Consider the following 18,310-nt stretch of genomic DNA (forward strand, 5'->3'; position numbering starts at 1 on the left):
GATACATTGGGGGCTGAGATGCTGGACACATTGGGGGCAGAGATGCTGGACACACTGAGGGCAGGACTGGAGACATGGGCAGAATGTAGATACGGAGGGCATGATTGGAGACATGGGGCAGAATGAAAGACATGGGGCAGGATTGGAGACAGATCGTGCAGGATCATGGGGCAGGATAGATACGATGGAGACTGATGGGGCAGGATGGGGAGATCATATGGGGCAGAATGAGAGAACATATGGCTGAAGCCAGGAATGAGATACACGGGGCCAGGATGGGGGACATAATTATTACCATAGGGGCTAATTAAGGTATATTATTACTAAAGTGATGTATTTATTTTGTTTTTTGAGTATACTGATTTAAATGGGGGGGGGGGGGGGGGGTCCTGTTACTGTGTAGAGTGACACTATGTTGCCTCTTTTTCTTCATGTGGGGTAATGTAGAAGTTGGGAAAAATTAAGTAATGTGTTCTACAAGCGGAGCTCGAGATAACTGTGTTATTTCCTGCAGAGACGAGTCCTGGCTGGATGAAGTGATGGCGGTCTGTGCTGGATGAAAGATGAAGGACTTCACCTAGAGACGTCACTGGTGAGTCAGTGTTACCTATACACTGACACTATACACTGTATACTATATACTGAACTGAAGGGTAAATTGACTAGATCAATGGATGTTTGACAGGTTATAGTTTCACACCGCAACTATTTTTCTGGAATAATCTGGTTCAGATATATGATGACCCAGTCACATGACCCCGTCACATGACCGGGGGTCCCACAGTGTCTGAACATCCCGGGCCCCTGGCTACCCTTAATGCACCCCTGGACGTGACTGACACCTGGAAAGATTGAGGGGATGTGACAGACACCTGGAGAGATGGGGGGGACATGACGGACTCCTAGAGAGATCGGGGGGACGTGACCGACACCTGGAGAGATGGGGGGACGTGACCGACACGTGGAGAGATCGAGGGGACGTGACTGACACCTGGAGAGATTGGGGGGGGGGGCATGACCAACACCTGGAGAGATGGGGAGCACGTGACCGACAGTGGGTGAGACGTGACCGACAGTGGGAGAAATGGCGGGGACGTGACCGACAGCGGGAGAGATCGGGGGGACGTGACGACACTTAGAGAGATCGGGGGGACGCGACCGACACCTGGAGAGATCGGAGGGACGTGACTGACACCTGGAGAGATCGGGGGGACGTGACCGACACCTGGAGAGATTGGGGGGACGTGACCGACACCTGGAGAGATCAGGGGGGACGTGACCGACACCTGGAGAGCTCGGGGGGACGTGACCGACACCTGGAGAGATGGGGGGGGACGTGACCGACACCTGGAGAGATTGGGGGGACGTGACCGACACCTGGAGAGATGGGGGGGGGATGTGACTGACACCTGGAGAGATGGGGGGGACGTGACTGACAGCTGGAGAGATCGGGGGGACGTGACCGACACCTGGAGAGATGGGGGGGGACCGACACCTGGAGAGATTGGGGGGACGTGACCGACACCTGGAGAGATGGGGGGGGGACATGACCGACATCTGGAGAGATGGGGGGGGGGGGACGTGACTGACACCTGGAGAGATCAGTGGGGCAGAGGTAGGGGATGGGGCATCATGGGGAAAAGGTGACTGATGTTTTGAGGGGGATATGTCCGGTCCCTGCACATTTCCGGGGGGTCCGGTGGTGGCGTCGCTCGCAGTGAGGTGACCGGTGCCGGTACGTCACGTGTCTCCGGTAGGCGGAGGTGTTGGGGGGGTCACGTGTTGTCAGAAGATGGCGGAGTGTGAGGCGATGAGGAGGCGGCGGCGGTGGTCGCTCTCGGTGGCCGGGATGTGGATGCTCTGTCTGGGGGTCGCCGTTGCTGGGGAGGGCACAGTGACCGCCCGTCACCGGGGAACTGAGAGGAGCGGAGAGCGGAGCAGGAGGAGTCCGCAGCCCAGCGCCGAACCCCCGGTGCAGCTGTACGGTGAGGTGAGGAGGAGCCGGGATGTCTGACACCTGTGTATATATGTACGCAATGTCCCCCTATACTGCTGTGTATACAGTGCCCCCCTATACTGCTGTGTGTATACAGTGCCCCCCTATACTGCTGTGTGTATACAGTGCCCCCCTATACTGCTGTGTGTATACAGTGCCCCCCTATACTGCTGTGTATACAGTGCCCCCCTATACTGCTGTGTATACAGTGCCCCCTATACTGCTGTGTATACAGTGCCCCCCTATACTGCTGTGTGTATACAGTGCCCCCCTATACTGCTGTGTGTATACAGTGCCCCCCTATACTGCTGTGTGTATACAGTGCCCCCCTATACTGCTGTGTGTATACAGTGCCCCCCTATACTGCTGTGTATACAGTGCCCCCCTATACTGCTGTGTATACAGTGCCCCCTATACTGCTGTGTATACAGTGCCCCCCTATACTGCTGTGTGTATACAGTGCCCCCCTATACTGCTGTGTATACAGTGCCCCCCTATACTGCTGTGTGTACGCAATGTCCCCCTATACTGCTGTGTATATACAGTGTCCCCCTATACTGCTGTGTATATACAGTGCCCCCCTATACTGCTGTGTGTATACAGTGCCCCCCTATACTGCTGTGTATACAGTGCCCCCCTATACTGCTGTGTATACAGTGCCCCCCTATACTGCTGTGTGTATACAGTGCCCCCCTATACTGCTGTGTGTATACAGTGCCCCCCTATACTGCTGTGTGTATACAGTGCCCCCCTATACTGCTGTGTGTATACAGTGCCCCCCTATACTGCTGTGTATACAGTGCCCCCCTATACTGCTGTGTATACAGTGCCCCCTATACTGCTGTGTATACAGTGCCCCCCTATACTGCTGTGTGTATACAGTGCCCCCCTATACTGCTGTGTGTACGCAATGTCCCCCTATACTGCTGTGTATATACAGTGTCCCCCTATACTGCTGTGTATATACAGTGCCCCCCTATACTGCTGTGTGTATACAGTGCCCCCCTATACTGCTGTGTATACAGTGCCCCCCTATACTGCTGTGTATATACAGTGTCCCCCTATACTGCTGTGTATATACAGTGTCCCCCTATACTGCTGTGTATATACAGTGTCCCCCTATACTGCTGTGTGTATACAGTGCCCCCCTATACTGCTGTGTGTATACAGTGCCCCCCTATACTGCTGTGTGTATACAGTGCCCCCCTATACTGCTGTGTGTACGCAATGTCCCCCTATACTGCTGTGTATATACAGTGCCCCCCTATACTGCTGTGTGTATACAGTGCCCCCCTATACTGCTGTGTATACAGTGCCCCCCTATACTGCTGTGTGTATACAGTGCCCCCCTATACTGCTGTGTGTATACAGTGCCCCCCTATACTGCTGTGTGTATACAGTGCCCCCCTATACTGCTGTGTGTATACAGTGCCCCCCTATACTGCTGTGTGTATACAGTGCCCCCCTATACTGCTGTGTATACAGTGCCCCCCTATACTGCTGTGTGTATACAGTGCCCCCCTATACTGCTGTGTGTATACAGTGCCCCCCTATACTGCTGTGTGTATACAGTGCCCCCCTATACTGCTGTGTGTATACAGTGCCCCCCTATACTGCTGTGTGTACGCAATGTCCCCCTATACTGCTGTGTATATACAGTGTCCCCCTATACTGCTGTGTATATACAGTGCCCCCCTATACTGCTGTGTGTATACAGTGCCCCCCTATACTGCTGTGTATACAGTGCCCCCCTATACTGCTGTGTGTATACAGTGTCCCCCTATACTGCTGTGTGTATACAGTGCCCCCCTATACTGCTGTGTATACAGTGCCCCCCTATACTGCTGTGTGTATACAGTGTCCCCCTATACTGCTGTGTGTATACAGTGCCCCCCTATACTGCTGTGTGTATACAGTGCCCCCCTATACTGCTGTGTGTATACAGTGCCCCCCTATACTGCTGTGTGTATACAGTGCCCCCCTATACTGCTGTGTGTATACAGTGCCCCCCTATACTGCTGTGTGTATACAGTGCCCCCCTATACTGCTGTGTATACAGTGCCCCCCTATACTGCTGTGTGTATACAGTGCCCCCCCTATACTGCTGTGTGTATACAGTGCCCCCCTATACTGCTGTGTGTATACAGTGCCCCCCTATACTGCTGTGTGTATACAGTGCCCCCCTATACTGCTGTGTGTATACAGTGCCCCCTATACTGCTGTGTATACAGTGCCCCCTATACTGCTGTGTATACAGTGCCCCCCCTATACTGCTGTGTGTACACAGTGCCCCCCTATACTGCTGTGTGTACGCAATGTCCCCCTATACTGCTGTGTATACAGTGCCCCCCTATACTGCTGTGTATATACAGTGCCCCCCTATACTGCTGTGTGTACGCAATGTCCCCCTATACTGCTGTGTATATACAGTGTCCCCCTATACTGCTGTGTATATACAGTGCCCCCCTATACTGCTGTGTGTATACAGTGCCCCCCTATACTGCTATGTATACAGTGCCCCCCTATACTGCTGTGTGTATACAGTGTCCCCCTATACTGCTGTGTGTATACAGTGCCCCCCTATACTGCTGTGAATACAGTGCCCCCCTATACTGCTGTGTGTATACAGTGTCCCCCTATACTGCTGTGTGTATACAGTGCCCCCCTATACTGCTGTGTGTATACAGTGCCCCCCTATACTGCTGTGTGTATACAGTGCCCCCCTATACTGCTGTGTGTATACAGTGCCCCCCTATACTGCTGTGTGTATACAGTGCCCCCCTATACTGCTGTGTATACAGTGCCCCCCTATACTGCTGTGTGTATACAGTGCCCCCTATACTGCTGTGTGTATACAGTGCCCCCCTATACTGCTGTGTGTATACAGTGCCCCCTATACTGCTGTGTGTATACAGTGCCCCCCTATACTGCTGTGTGTATACAGTGTCCCCCTATACTGCTGTGTGTATACAGTGCCCCCCTATACTGCTGTGTGTATACAGTGCCCCCCTATACTGCTGTGTGTATACAGTGCCCCCCTATACTGCTGTGTGTATACAGTGTCCCCCTATACTGCTGTGTGTATACAGTGCCCCCCTATACTGCTGTGTGTATACAGTGCCCCCCTATACTGCTGTGTGTATACAGTGCCCCCCCTATACTGCTGTGTGTATACAGTGCCCCCCTATACTGCTGTGTGTATACAGTGCCCCCCTATACTGCTGTGTGTATACAGTGCCCCCCTATACTGCTGTGTGTATACAGTGTCCCCCTATACTGCTGTGTGTATACAGTGCCCCCCTATACTGCTGTGTGTATACAGTGCCCCCCTATACTGCTGTGTGTATACAGTGTCCCCCTATACTGCTGTGTATATACAGTGCCCCCTATACTGCTGTGTATACAGTGCCCCCCTATACTGCTGTGTGTATACAGTGCCCCCCTATACTGCTGTGTATATACAGTGTCCCCCTATACTGCTGTGTATATACAGTGTCCCCCTATACTGCTGTGTATATACAGTGTCCCCCTATACTGCTGTGTATATACAGTGTCCCCCTATACTGCTGTGTATATACAGTGCCCCCTATACTGCTGTGTATACAGTGCCCCCCTATACTGCTGTGTGTATACAGTGCCCCCTATACTGCTGTGTATATACAGTGCCCCCTATACTGCTGTGTATACAGTGCCCCCTATACTGCTGTGTATATACAGTGCCCCCTATACTGCTGTGTATACAGTGCCCCCTATACTGCTGTGTATATACAGTGCCCCTATACTGCTGTGTGTATACAGTGCCCCCTATACTGCTGTGTATACAGTGCCCCCTATACTGCTGTGTGTATACAGTGCCCCCTATACTGCTGTGTGTATACAGTGCCCCCTATACTGCTGTGTATATACAGTGCCCCCTATACTGCTGTGTATACAGTGCCCCCTATACTGCTGTGTATATACAGTGCCCCTATACTGCTGCTGTGTATATACAGTGCCCCTATACTGCTGTGTGTATACAGTGCCCCCTATACTGCTGTGTGTATACAGTGCCCCCCTATACTGCTGTGTATATACAGTGCCCCTATACTGCTGCTGTGTATATACAGTGCCCCTATACTGCTGTGTGTATACAGTGCCCCCTATACTGCTGTGTGTATACAGTGCCCCCCTATACTGCTGTGTATATACAGTGCCCCTATACTGCTGCTGTGTATACAGTGCCCCCTATACTGCTGCTGTGTATACCTCCCCCCCCCCCCCCGCCCTGTATACTGCCCTTTGCTTTTTTATTTTCTTCCCTTACGTACATAGCGCCATTAATCCCGCAGCGCTTTGCAGACATGATCTTCACTGTCCCCATCGGGGGTCTCGGTCTGTGTCCCCCATCAGTTTGTCTGTGGAGGTGCTGTATCCTCTGCTGTACCCACACAAGCCTGTATTTACAGCTGCTGTATCTGCGCCCCCTCTTACCCCACGCTGTCCGTCTCGGTGTGACGGTCTCTGCACTACTACAACTCCCATTATGCACTGATAACGGGGGATGTTTTCCATATGACGCCCATCGCACAGTGTGTTCCCCTTGTCCGTGTTTACTTGCAGATTTTTGCTCTGATGGTGTCATGTGACCCCCAGGGACAGAATCCGCCGCTTCTGGTCTCTTTATTATGAAGCTTTTATATTGGCAGAACTGAGAGCAGCGACACCGATACCGGACCGGAAACGCGATTGTCTGCGGCGCCCCCAATATATCATTGTGTGACACAGTCTGTCCTGAGATGACGTCCGAGACTCCAGTGACCATCCCCAGAGAAGCCGCCATGTTACTGGTCATACGTTCACTTCTTACTCTGTTCATCCTGGGCAGCCTGATTCAGGAGTGTAATCTACGATAAGTACAGGATCAGTAATGTGATGTGCACAGTGACTGCACCAGCAGAATAGTGAGTGCAGCTCTGGGGTATAATACAGGAAGTAACTCAGGATCTGTAATGTAATGTATGTACACAGTGACTGCACCAGCAGAATAGTGAGTGCAGCTCTGGAGTATAATACTGGATGGAACTCAGGATCAGTAATGTAATGTATGTATGTATGTACACAATGACTGCACCAGCAGAATAGTGAGTGCAGCTCTGGGGTATAATACAGGAGGTAACTCAGGATCAGTAATGTATGTACACAGTGACTGCACCAGCAGAATAGTGAGTGCAGCTCTGGGGTATAATACAGGATGTAACTCGGGATCAGTAATGTAATGTATGTACACAGTGACTGCACCAGCAGAATAGTGAGTGCAGCTCTGGGGTATAATACAGGATGTAACTCAGGATCAGTAATGTAATGTATGTACACAGTGACTGCACCAGCAGAATAGTGAGTGCAGCTCTGGGGTATAATACAGGAGGTAACTCAGGATCAGTAATGTAATGTATGTACACAGTGACTGCACCAGCAGAATAGTGAGTGCAGCTCTGGGGTATAATACAGGAGGTAACTCAGGATCAGTAATATAATGTATGTACACAGTGACTGCACCAGCAGAATAGTGAGTGCAGCTCTGGAGTATAATACTGGATGGAACTCAGGATCAGTAATGTAATGTACACAGTGACTGCACCAGCAGAATAGTGAGTGCAGCTCTGGGGTATAATACAGGAGGTAACTCAGGATCAGTAATGTAATGTATGTACACAGTGACTGCACCAGCAGAATAGTGAGTGCAGCTCTGGGGTATAATACAGGATATGTCATGTACGGGCACAGGGACTCTCTTTGGGTATTCTGTCTGAGCTGACCCTGTGTTTTTGGGGTGTCGCTTTGCTCCCACGTCCCTCGTTGTGACATTCTTTGCTGCTGATTGCTATTGGACTCGGCTTTTGCAGGTTTTTGCTCCTTTTTGTACCTGGGAGATTCACAAATTGAATTGTAGTTTTTGCACAGATTAGAGTTTTAGAAACTGTTTCTTAACGGGATCCCACCTCCAGCACAGGTTAGGACCTCTATAACTGAAGTCGAAAGGGCGAATGCAGCCACAACTTTTCTTGATTTTATTGTGTTAGTCTATATGAATCACCTTTTGACTAAATTTGGAGAAAAGCAACTGAAAAATGTGAGGAAACCGGGCAGACTGGCAAAGCATGTTTTTTTGTACATGTCTGAAAAATATGACTACTGCCAGGATGGAGGTCGCACCTTGTATGGCTCCGTCGGAGTTCCCGTTGAAATGCGGTTTATCGAGGGTTTTGCATTACGTTAGCCTGGCGGAGCCTTCTAGATGTTTGTACCTCGTCACCAGCTGCACCCTGCGCTGTGATCCATGTGACCGTGTCTGCGGAGCTCCACCTGGTAACGCTCGTCCTCAGGGAATGTATTCTTCTTCTTCACAGCCGCCCTGTTATTCTGTGTCATCCCGGCAGTCGCCACCTTCTGCAGACCAGTAGTGGCTGCTCCATATCTCCCAAAGAGACGGATCTGATAATAACCGGACTGTGTCTAGAGTCCATGCCGGGACGTCCATAAGGCAGATGGCTGCTGACCGTATATCTCGCGACTCCCTCCCTCCACAGTGTTGTATACATAGTACTTAAAGAGACCCCATCTGTGAGAGCAATGGAAACTGCCCACCCCTCCATTCCATCAGTGACCCAACGCAGAAGGTTCTCCCCATTCCCATCAGCGGTGATGACTCCATTGGAAGAGTAGACTTTCTCTAGTTTCCGTCCTCTGCTCCATGAGCTCGGGCAGCTGTGCCCTCCTGTCTCCTGAGATGTTTTTTTCTTATGATTTGTGGGTATCTCATAACTTAGACCTCCGCCGCTCTGCAAGCAGTTAGTAGGACAAGAAAATCTATTAAACAATAACTAAACTTTTGTTACCATTTTAAGCCTGTCTATATGTCCCTCTGGTACATTACAACTGATGGTGAGAACGATGCAAAAATTGAACATTTTGTACAATCTGCGACTTTTGGAGGCAAATTTATTATTATTATTTATTTAAAGGGAACCTGTCACCCCCTCAGGCGTTTATAACTAAAAGAGCCACCTTGTGCAGCACAAATGCTGCATTCTGACAAGGTGGCTCTTTTACTTATGATGCCTGCACACACTGAAATAATCACTTATAAAATGTGCCCCCTCTTACCCTGAAATGTTCCCGGTGGCGGGTCTTTCATTCCTAATCAGACGCAGTACAGCCGTCACTCCGGGTCTGTGCGCGCCGGCCGCCGCCTCCTCCTCAGCGCTGTTTTCAAATGAGCCGGCGCCTGCGCTCTTGCAGTTACCAAACGCCTGAGGGGGCGACAGGTTCCCTTTGATGGCCTTCTGCTTGATCTCGATCCATGGCATCTTGATGGATGAACGATCTGTAGGAAAATTGATCTTGTGCAGCCTCGATCGGTCACCGGGGTCTTCTCCACCACTTTCTTTATAGTATTCGGCCATCAGGTTATGTCCTTCTCCAGTGATCGCTCTTTTTGTGGAGAAAAGTAGAACTTGTTGGACCTTGCTAGGTTGTTTTTTTTTTTTCAACCTATAAAACTATGTAACTTTGTAAGTCATATCTTGGTGATCCTTGCTTCCAGGGACATGTCTGTCTGGATTTATTCCAAGATTGATTTGGAGGCTAAAGTTCCTCCAAAAACCGATTAATAATTGTGTGTGAGAGCCGGAGAGTGGTCATCCTCAGTCCGGACTGAAACTTTCCAGCCTTTGGATAGAAGATTTGTTTCCTATTCACCTGCAGCATCTGAACATCCGGAACATGACGCAGAACGACTCGCTGTGTGCGAGGAGTCCACCATCCCTTTATCTTTGTGTTCCTCTGAGCTCCTGGTACCATTGCAGTGTAAGATAGGTCAGAGGTCACATTCAGGAAGCTAAGACCCCCCTAAAATGTGTGTACGTAAGTCGTGAATGTCCCATGGTTTCAGCCTAATGCCTGCGGACCACCACAGTCCTGGAATGATGCTACGTTTTCTCTCCCCCATTCTTTCTATCAGGGGGACGGGCAGCGTTGACCCTTCTCCAGCTCAGATGTTCCCACACAATTAAGGAGTAACCATATACTGATTACTTTTTTTGCATAAATCAATAGTACATTTTCTGTTAGTACAATAAACCTCATTTCAAGGCAGAAACATTACTGTGTCCAACAGTTATTAGATATATGAAACTGAAATAGCTGTTGCAAAAAAACAATTTTTATAAAACATTAAGCTTAAGATTAATAGGGGTGCCCAAACTTTTTCATATAACTGTAATAAGAAAACTTTGAAAAATGACTTTGTGTGTGAGCCGGATATCACAAACAGGACTGATGGCAGCGGCGCCGTGTGCAGCAATGAGTAAACAACATATTGATCACAGGTTCAGTCACCTATAAACCAGCTCCCCAAGACGTCCCTGACCCCAGTGCTGTTGTCTACACCCCTCACTATGTGCTGCAGAGCAGCGCTCCTATTGACTGCTCCCAATAATAGCAATGATAATGTTACAGTACAGGGGGATATAAGAGGAGCGGTGATATCACATCTTATTACAGTACAGAGGGATATAAGAGGAGCTGTGATATCACATCTTATCACAGTACAGAGGGATATAAGAGGAGCGGTGATATCACATCTTATTACAGTACAGGGTGATATAAGAGGAGCGGTGATATCACATCTTATTACAGTACAGGGGATATAAGAGGAGCGGTGATATCACATCTTATTACAGTACAGGGTGATATAAGAGGAGCGGTGATATCACATCTTATTACAGTACAGGGTGATATAAGAGGAGCGGTGATATCACATCTTATCACAGTACAGGGGGATATAAGAGGAGCGGTGATATCACATCTTATTACAGTACAGGGTGATATAAGAGGAGCGGTGATATCACATCTTATTACAGTACAGGGTGATAGAAGAGGAGCGGTGATATCACATCTTATTACAGTACAGGGGGATATAAGAGGAGCGGTGATATCACATCTTATTACAGTACAGGTGATATAAGAGGAGCGGTGAGATCACATCTTATTACAGTGCAGGGGGATATAAGAGGAGCGGTGAGATCACATCTTATTACAGTGCAGGGGGATATAAGAGGAGCAGTGATATATCTTATTACAGTACAGGGTGATATAAGAGGAGCGGTGAGATCACATCTTATTACAGTGCAGGGGGATATAAGAGGAGCGGTGAGATCACATCTTATTACAGTGCAGGGGGATATAAGAGGAGCGGTGAGATCACATCTTATTACAGTACAGGGTGATATAAGAGGAGCGGTGATATATCTTATTACAGTACAGGGTGATATAAGAGGAGCGGTGATATCACATCTTATTACAGTACAGGGGGATATAAGAGGAGCGGTGAGATCATATCTTATTACAGTAGAGGGTGATATAAGAGGAGCGGTGATATCACATCTTATTACAGTACAGGGTGATATAAGAGGAGCGGTGATATCACATCTTATTACAGTACAGGGTGATATAAGAGGAGCGGTGATATCACATCTTATTACAGTACAGGGTGATAGAAGAGGAGCGGTGATATCACATCTTATTACAGTACAGGGTGATATAAGAGGAGCGGTGATATCACATCTTATTACAGTACAGGGGGATATAAGAGGAGCGGTGATATCACATCTTATTACAGTACAGGTTGATATAAGAGGAGCGGTGATATCAGATCTTATTACAGTACAGGGTGATATAAGAGGAGCGGTGATATCACATCTTATTACAGTACAGGGTGATATAAGAGGAGCGGTGATATCACATCTTATTACAGTACAGGGTGATATAAGAGGAGCGGTGATATCACATCTTATTACAGTACAGGGGGATATAAGAGGAGCGGTGATATCACATCTTATTACAGTACAGGGGGATATAAGAGGAGCGGTGATATCACATCTTATCACAGTACAGGGTGATATAAGAGGGATGGTGATATCACATCTTATCACAGTACACCAGTGATATCGTGCTGTGCTCCCGTCTGGTTGTGCCCCGGTGTACATGGTGGCATAGGACGCTGTGCAGGAGGCCGGTGAAGCTTGTGGCTGCCGCCCGTTGTGTGTGTGGCTGGTGTCTTCTTTCCGCGGCTTTGCTAGTTTTTGCTTTGCAGCCACATCAGTCACCCCGGCAGCCGCTCACTTCTGATGCTCTGTCCCACCCTCATGCTTTACACTGCAGTTCTGCTTGTTTGGATTGACTATTTTATACAAATGCAAGTTTCTCAAAGAATTAGTAAAGCCTAAAGAGAGCTGAGACTGCCATGTATGAATGTATGACTATGGCTGCCTCCCAATATTGGGAACGTTTCTAAGAAAGAAAACTCGTCCCTCCAGATTCACCTGCATTCAGCACAGACATGTGCTTTAGTCCTGAGGATTTCTAGACTGGCACACTGTAACGATCCTGCTGTGTGCAGACCTCTCGTGAGACTGACAGACATTCACTCACAGGAAACAGGCTGCAGCACATTGATGAATGGAAGTTTCACCAATGATATTACTGTATTGTCATAATATATGATGATAATTCTCGACCTCCCTCTTCAGGTCAGCCTCAATGACTCCCACAACCAGATTGTCGTCCACTGGGCCGGAGAGAGAAGTAACGTCATCGTGGGTCTCACCAGAGACAGTCTGGGATCTCTGGGCACCAAGAGCAGCAATGTGAGTGACTAAGGAGTTGTTTATCTCTCATGGAGGGAGGACGTTGGGGTCCGAGGGACGGAGGGAGGACGTTGGGGTCCGAGGGAGGACGTTGGGGTCCGAGGGAGGACGTTGGGGTCGGAGGGACGGAGGGAGGATGTTGGGGTCGTAGGTACGGAGGGAGGACGTTGGGGTCCGAGGGACTGAGGGAGGACGTTGGGGTCCGAGGGACTGATGGAGGACGTTGGGGTCCGAGGGACTTAGGGAGGACGTTGGAGTCCGAGGGACTGAGGGAGGACGTTGGGGTCCGAGGGACTGAGGGAGGACGTTGGGGTCCGAGGGACTGAGGGAGGGCGTTGGGGTCCGAGGGACGGAGGGAGGACGTTGGGGTCCGAGGGACTGAGGGAGGACGTTGGGGTCGGAGGGACGGAGGACGTTGGGGTCCGAGGAACGGAAGGAGGACGTTGAGGTCCGAGGGACGGAGGGAGGACGTTGGGGTCGGAGGGACGGAGGGAGGACGTTGGGGTCGGAGGGACGGAGGGAGGACGTTGGGGTCGGAGGGACGGAAGGAGGACGTTGGGGTCGGAGGGACGGAGGGAGGACGTTGGGGTCGGAGGGACGGAGGGAGGACGTTGGGGTCGGAGGGACGGAGGGAGGACGTTACGGACGGAGGGAGGACGTTGGGGTCCGAGGGACGGAGGGAGGACGTTGGGGTCCGAGGGACGGAGGGAGGACGTTGGGGTCCGAGGGACTGAGGGAGGGCGTTGGGGTCTGAGGGACTGAGGGAGGACGTTGGGGTCGGAGGGACGGAGTGAGGACGTTGGGGTCGGAGGGACGGAAGGAGGACGTTGAGGTCCGAGGGACAGAGGGAGGACGTTAGGGACGGAGGGAGGACGTTAGGGACGGAGGGAGGACGTTGGGGTCCGAGGGACGGAGGGAGGATGTTGGGGTCCGAGGGACGGAGGGAGGATGTTGGGGTCCGAGGGACGGAGGGAGGACGTTGGGGTCCGAGGGACGGAGGGAGGACGTTGGGGTCGGAGGGACGGAGGGAGGACGTTGGGGTCAGAGGGACGGAGGGAGGATGTTGGGGTCCGAGGGACTGAGGGAGGATGTTTGGGACGGAGGGAGGATGTTTGGGTCGGAGGGACGGAGGGAGGACGTTTGGGACGGAGGGAGGACGTTGGGGTCGGAGGGACGGAGGGAGGACGTTGGGGTCGGAGGGATGGAGAGAGGACGTTGGGGTCGGAGGGACTGAGGGAGGACGTTGGGGTCGGAGGGACTGAGGGAGGACGTTGGGGTCCGAGGGACTGAGGGAGGACGTTGGGGTCGGAGGGACGACGTTGGGGTCGGAGGGACGACGTTGGGGTCGGAGGGACGGCTGGAGGACGTTGGGGTCCGAGGGATGAGATTCTCTTGATCAATTGAGAGAATTGAATGTTATTTTCTAAAAGTATGTTATTATTCTTGAAGTAATGTAGGTGGAATGCCGCTTTTGGGCTCCTGCCCATCTTGGCTGCTCCATGTGTGTAATGCGGTGTGTACTTCTTATTCTCCGCAGGTATACGTGTCTTACGACTATGGAAAAAGCTTTAGCAGAATATCTGACCAGTTTCGATACCCCTCTGACGGCAGATCTCCCACCGTAGCCCAGTTCTTTCACAGCCCTGTGGATAACAAGCGGGTAACTTGTAGTCTGCGGCCCACGATATGGGTCGGGGGTGACCTGGAGGTGACCCCCATATAGAATATAATGTGGAAACAGCAGAGGGGGCGACATGTTCTTGCGTAGAGAGGATGGGGTGGCTTTCTCCCTCGTCCGTATCGGGCGGTGCTGCAGATACACCTCGGCGTAGTAAAAGGCTCTGCCACACATTAATTTACGCTGCTTAAATCTCTTAACATGTTTACGATCTCTGCTTGCTTTCAATGAAGGAATATTCTTATGTAAGAAACTCTGTAGACCTAATGCTTCTCACAGATGAGGGTTTGTTACTCTTACATCTAGACAATAGTCTGTGAGCTAATACATCAGCAACACAAGCCTCTCTCCTATCCTGGTGTTTGTTACACTGTGTCAGTGCAGGTACATGTATCAGTCTACAGTCCAGGGTTTAGCAAAATGGTGAGAAATTGTAACAAATTATTCCAGAGAGGTGCAGAAGGTTTCAGAGGTGAGGGTCCTAAGCGATTATTGCAGCGTGATGGTTGCCCCCTGACTTTTCTTTCTTGTGTTTCAGTACATCTTTGTCGACGCTGACGCCAACTACCTGTGGATCTCCACAGATTTCTGTGTTACCGTGAAGGTGTTTTCCATTCCCTTCAAACCGACGGATCTCCTCCTGCACAGCAATGACAGCAACCTGGTGCTGGGGTACGACAAGCTGCACCCCAACAAGCAGGTGAGGTGTAATGGTATGAAGTCCGACGTGTGCCGGCCGCTCCGATGCTCTGCGCCGTCGGACAGAATATCATTGACTTCACAATCGCACCGACCGCTCAGAACAAGTGTGGAGAGAATGCAACAATTGCTGCAAACCGAGGCCACTTTCCCTCTGCAGCCTTGGAGGAGCACTGAGGCCGGCCGGATCTAGTGACCTGTTTAGCTTTAGAGCAGCTCTTACAAGCTCTATAGCAAGCAGCTTACAAGTGCTGCACTCATTGCCTTGGAAACTGGCCACCACTGATAGACTGCAGAGGTGGCTGGTAACCTAGGCAATGAGCAGACAACTATGGAATTGCCAATCTCTCCATTCTTGGGGACGGACGGGATTTTTATTTTTAATAAGACGTTTTTGTAAAGTTGCTTTTTTTTTTTTTACAAGCAGTTTGCAAAGTTACCTATTTAACAACCCCTTTAAGGCTAAGTGCAAATACCATTTGTGGCCATAGGGACCCATAGCAAAGCCCGTCATCTGCACGGTGTATGTTATTCCCCGACGAGCCTGAGTGTATCCCAGCACGGCCTGTGTCCTGCACGTTCTATAAATGCTCGGGGCCCAGACGGCGGCCAGAGGAACCTGCTGAATGCGTCCTACTGGTAACAGCGTGCCGGGAAACTCTTGTAAAACCGTCCAGACCTTGCCCTGCTCAAACAGCCGAGGATAATCCTCCATGAGCTAAACACGTCAGCAGCACAAATCTCTTGTGCTGATAGTTTGTTACAATGTATCAGTACAGGAACAATGACCTCTGCTATGAGGCTAGGACAGTTTGTCGGTTTTTGGATGTAAATAAGAACATCTTTTGTTTCAGCTTTGGAAGTCTGAAGATTTTGGGCAGACGTGGATAATGATCCAGGAGCACGTCAAGTCCTTCTACTGGTAGGTGCCGCAGAGTCCATACCCCACCGTCACTAGCCGGACTGATAAAACATGATAATGAATAATAAAAATGACAAAATAAATGTCACTTTCCTTGCTTTGCTCATATCCGTTTTCTGTGCCGGCCCTATAAATAATTATGGTGTTAAAAAAGGTTATCAATCATCTACAATGTATCAAGTTAGGAATGAACGCTTCTTTGATTCTGTGGCCGTGGTAACGCTCATCATTGTATCACAGCCAGCCGCCACGTGATATCGGGGGACTATGTGATGGATGATGGTGGGAATGTCATATATGTTCATCCCTGGATTGTTCTGTGTGGTCTTCTCCCCTCAGGGGCTCCGCTCCTCTGGACAAACCAAACACGGTTTACGTGGAACGCCATGAGCCCCGGGGCACCTCCACCGTCCTGCGCAGCACAGATTACTTCCAGTCTCGTGAAAGCACAGAGCTGATTATCGAGGACGTGGACGGCTTCCAGCTCAGGGACAATTACATGTTCGCCACCAAGACCACGGTAAGCGTCTCCCCCCAAGAGCAGGCGCATTGTAGCCGGATGAAAAGATGCATTGTAGTAATAAGATAAGAGATACATTGTAACTGTAGGATTGGTGTAGGGATCCCAAACCTGATCCTATATCTATGATTCAGTCCCACAACCTAAACCCGGTCCTACAGCTATGCCGCATCCTCGATACTTCACCCTAAATGCGATCTAACACATAGGCTGCATCTTCCATCTTACACCCTAAACCCAATCCTACAACTTCAATATATTTTTGATTGTTCATTGCAAACCCGATCCTACAGCTATTACACATCTCTGATCTTACAGATACAATCAAGGCCACAGTGTAGCTGCCTGACAGGGTTTAGGGTGTAAGACCTAACCCCGATCCTGCAGCTACAAGTGTATACTTTATGGTATCCATAGGATCAAAGATGCATCATGCCTGTAGGATCTGATTTAGAGTGTAGCATTGAAGATGCAGCATCTCTGTAGGATCACATTTAGGGTGAAGGATCGAGAATGCGCTATAGCTGTAGGATCTGATTTGGGGTGCAGGATTGAAGATGCAACATAGTTATAGGATCGTGTTTGGGATAAGGATCAAGAATGCATCATAAAAGATGAGGCATATCTGTAGGACTGGGGTTAGGGTTTAATATCCTTAATATTACACCCTAAACCCAATCCTACAGATATGCCGCATCCTCAGGATCAGTACAGGATCAGTAATGTATCTACACGGTGACTGCACCAGCAGAATAGTGAGTGCAGCTCTGGGGTATAATACAGGATGTAACTCAGGATCAGTAATGTAATGTATGTACACGGTGACTGCACCAGCAGAATAGTGAGTGCAGCTCTGGGGTATAATACAGGATGTAACTTAGGATCAGTAATGTAATGTATATACACAGTGACTGCACCAGCAGAATAGTGAGTGCAGCTCTGGGGTATAATACAGGATGTAACTCAGGATCAGTAATGTAATGTATGTACACAGTGACTGCACCAGCAGAATAGTGAGTGCAGCTCTGGGGTATAATACAGGATGTAACTCAGGATCAGTAATGTAATGTATGTACACGGTGACTGCACCAGCAGAATAGTGAGTGCAGCTCTGGGGTATAATACAGGATGTAACTTAGGATCAGTAATGTAATGTATGTACACAGTGACTGCACCAGCAGAATAGTGAGTGCAGCTCTGGGGTATAATACAGGATGTAACTCAGGATCAGTAATGTAATGTATGTACACAGTGACTGCACCAGCAGAATAGTGAGTGCAGCTCTGGGGTATAATACAGGATGTAACTCAGGATCAGTAATGTAATGTATGTACACGGTGACTGCACCAGCAGAATAGTGAGTGCAGCTCTGGGGTATAATACAGGATGTAACTCAGGCTCAGTAATGTAATGTATGTACACGGTGACTGCACCAGCAGAATAGTGAGTGCAGCTCTGGGGTATAATACAGGATGTAACTCAGGATCAGTAATGTAATGTATGTACACAATGACTGCACCAGCAGAATAGTGAGTGCAGCTCTGGGGTATAATACAGGATGTAACTCAGGATCAGTAATGTAATGTATGTACACAGTGACTGCACCAGCAGAATAGTGAGTGCAGCTCTGGGGTATAATACAGGATGTAACTCAGGATCAGTAATGTAATGTATGTACACGGTGACTGCACCAGCAGAATAGTGAGTGCAGCTCTGGGGTATAATACAGGATGTAACTCAGGATCAGTAATGTAATGTATGTACACAGTGACTGCACCAGCAGAATAGTGAGTGCAGCTCTGGGGTATAA

General features: G+C 49.6%; 1 protein-coding gene across 1 annotated transcript in view; it reads left to right on the plus strand.

The window, feature by feature from the left end:
• Positions 1–1,776: 1,776 nt before the first annotated feature.
• Positions 1,777–18,310, plus strand: part of SORL1 (sortilin related receptor 1) — a 64,913-nt gene continuing 48,379 nt past the window's right edge. Inside the window, exons 1-6 of the mRNA XM_069741147.1 lie at positions 1,777–1,990; positions 12,565–12,681; positions 14,219–14,341; positions 14,898–15,059; positions 15,913–15,980; positions 16,320–16,500. Coding sequence (XP_069597248.1) covers positions 1,793–1,990; positions 12,565–12,681; positions 14,219–14,341; positions 14,898–15,059; positions 15,913–15,980; positions 16,320–16,500 — 849 coding nt within the window. The 5' untranslated portion in view covers positions 1,777–1,792. The remainder of the gene's footprint in view (positions 1,991–12,564; positions 12,682–14,218; positions 14,342–14,897; positions 15,060–15,912; positions 15,981–16,319; positions 16,501–18,310) is intronic.

This window comes from Ranitomeya imitator, chromosome 10, assembly GCF_032444005.1.
Source record: "Ranitomeya imitator isolate aRanImi1 chromosome 10, aRanImi1.pri, whole genome shotgun sequence".
Lineage (NCBI taxonomy): Eukaryota > Metazoa > Chordata > Amphibia > Anura > Dendrobatidae > Ranitomeya > Ranitomeya imitator.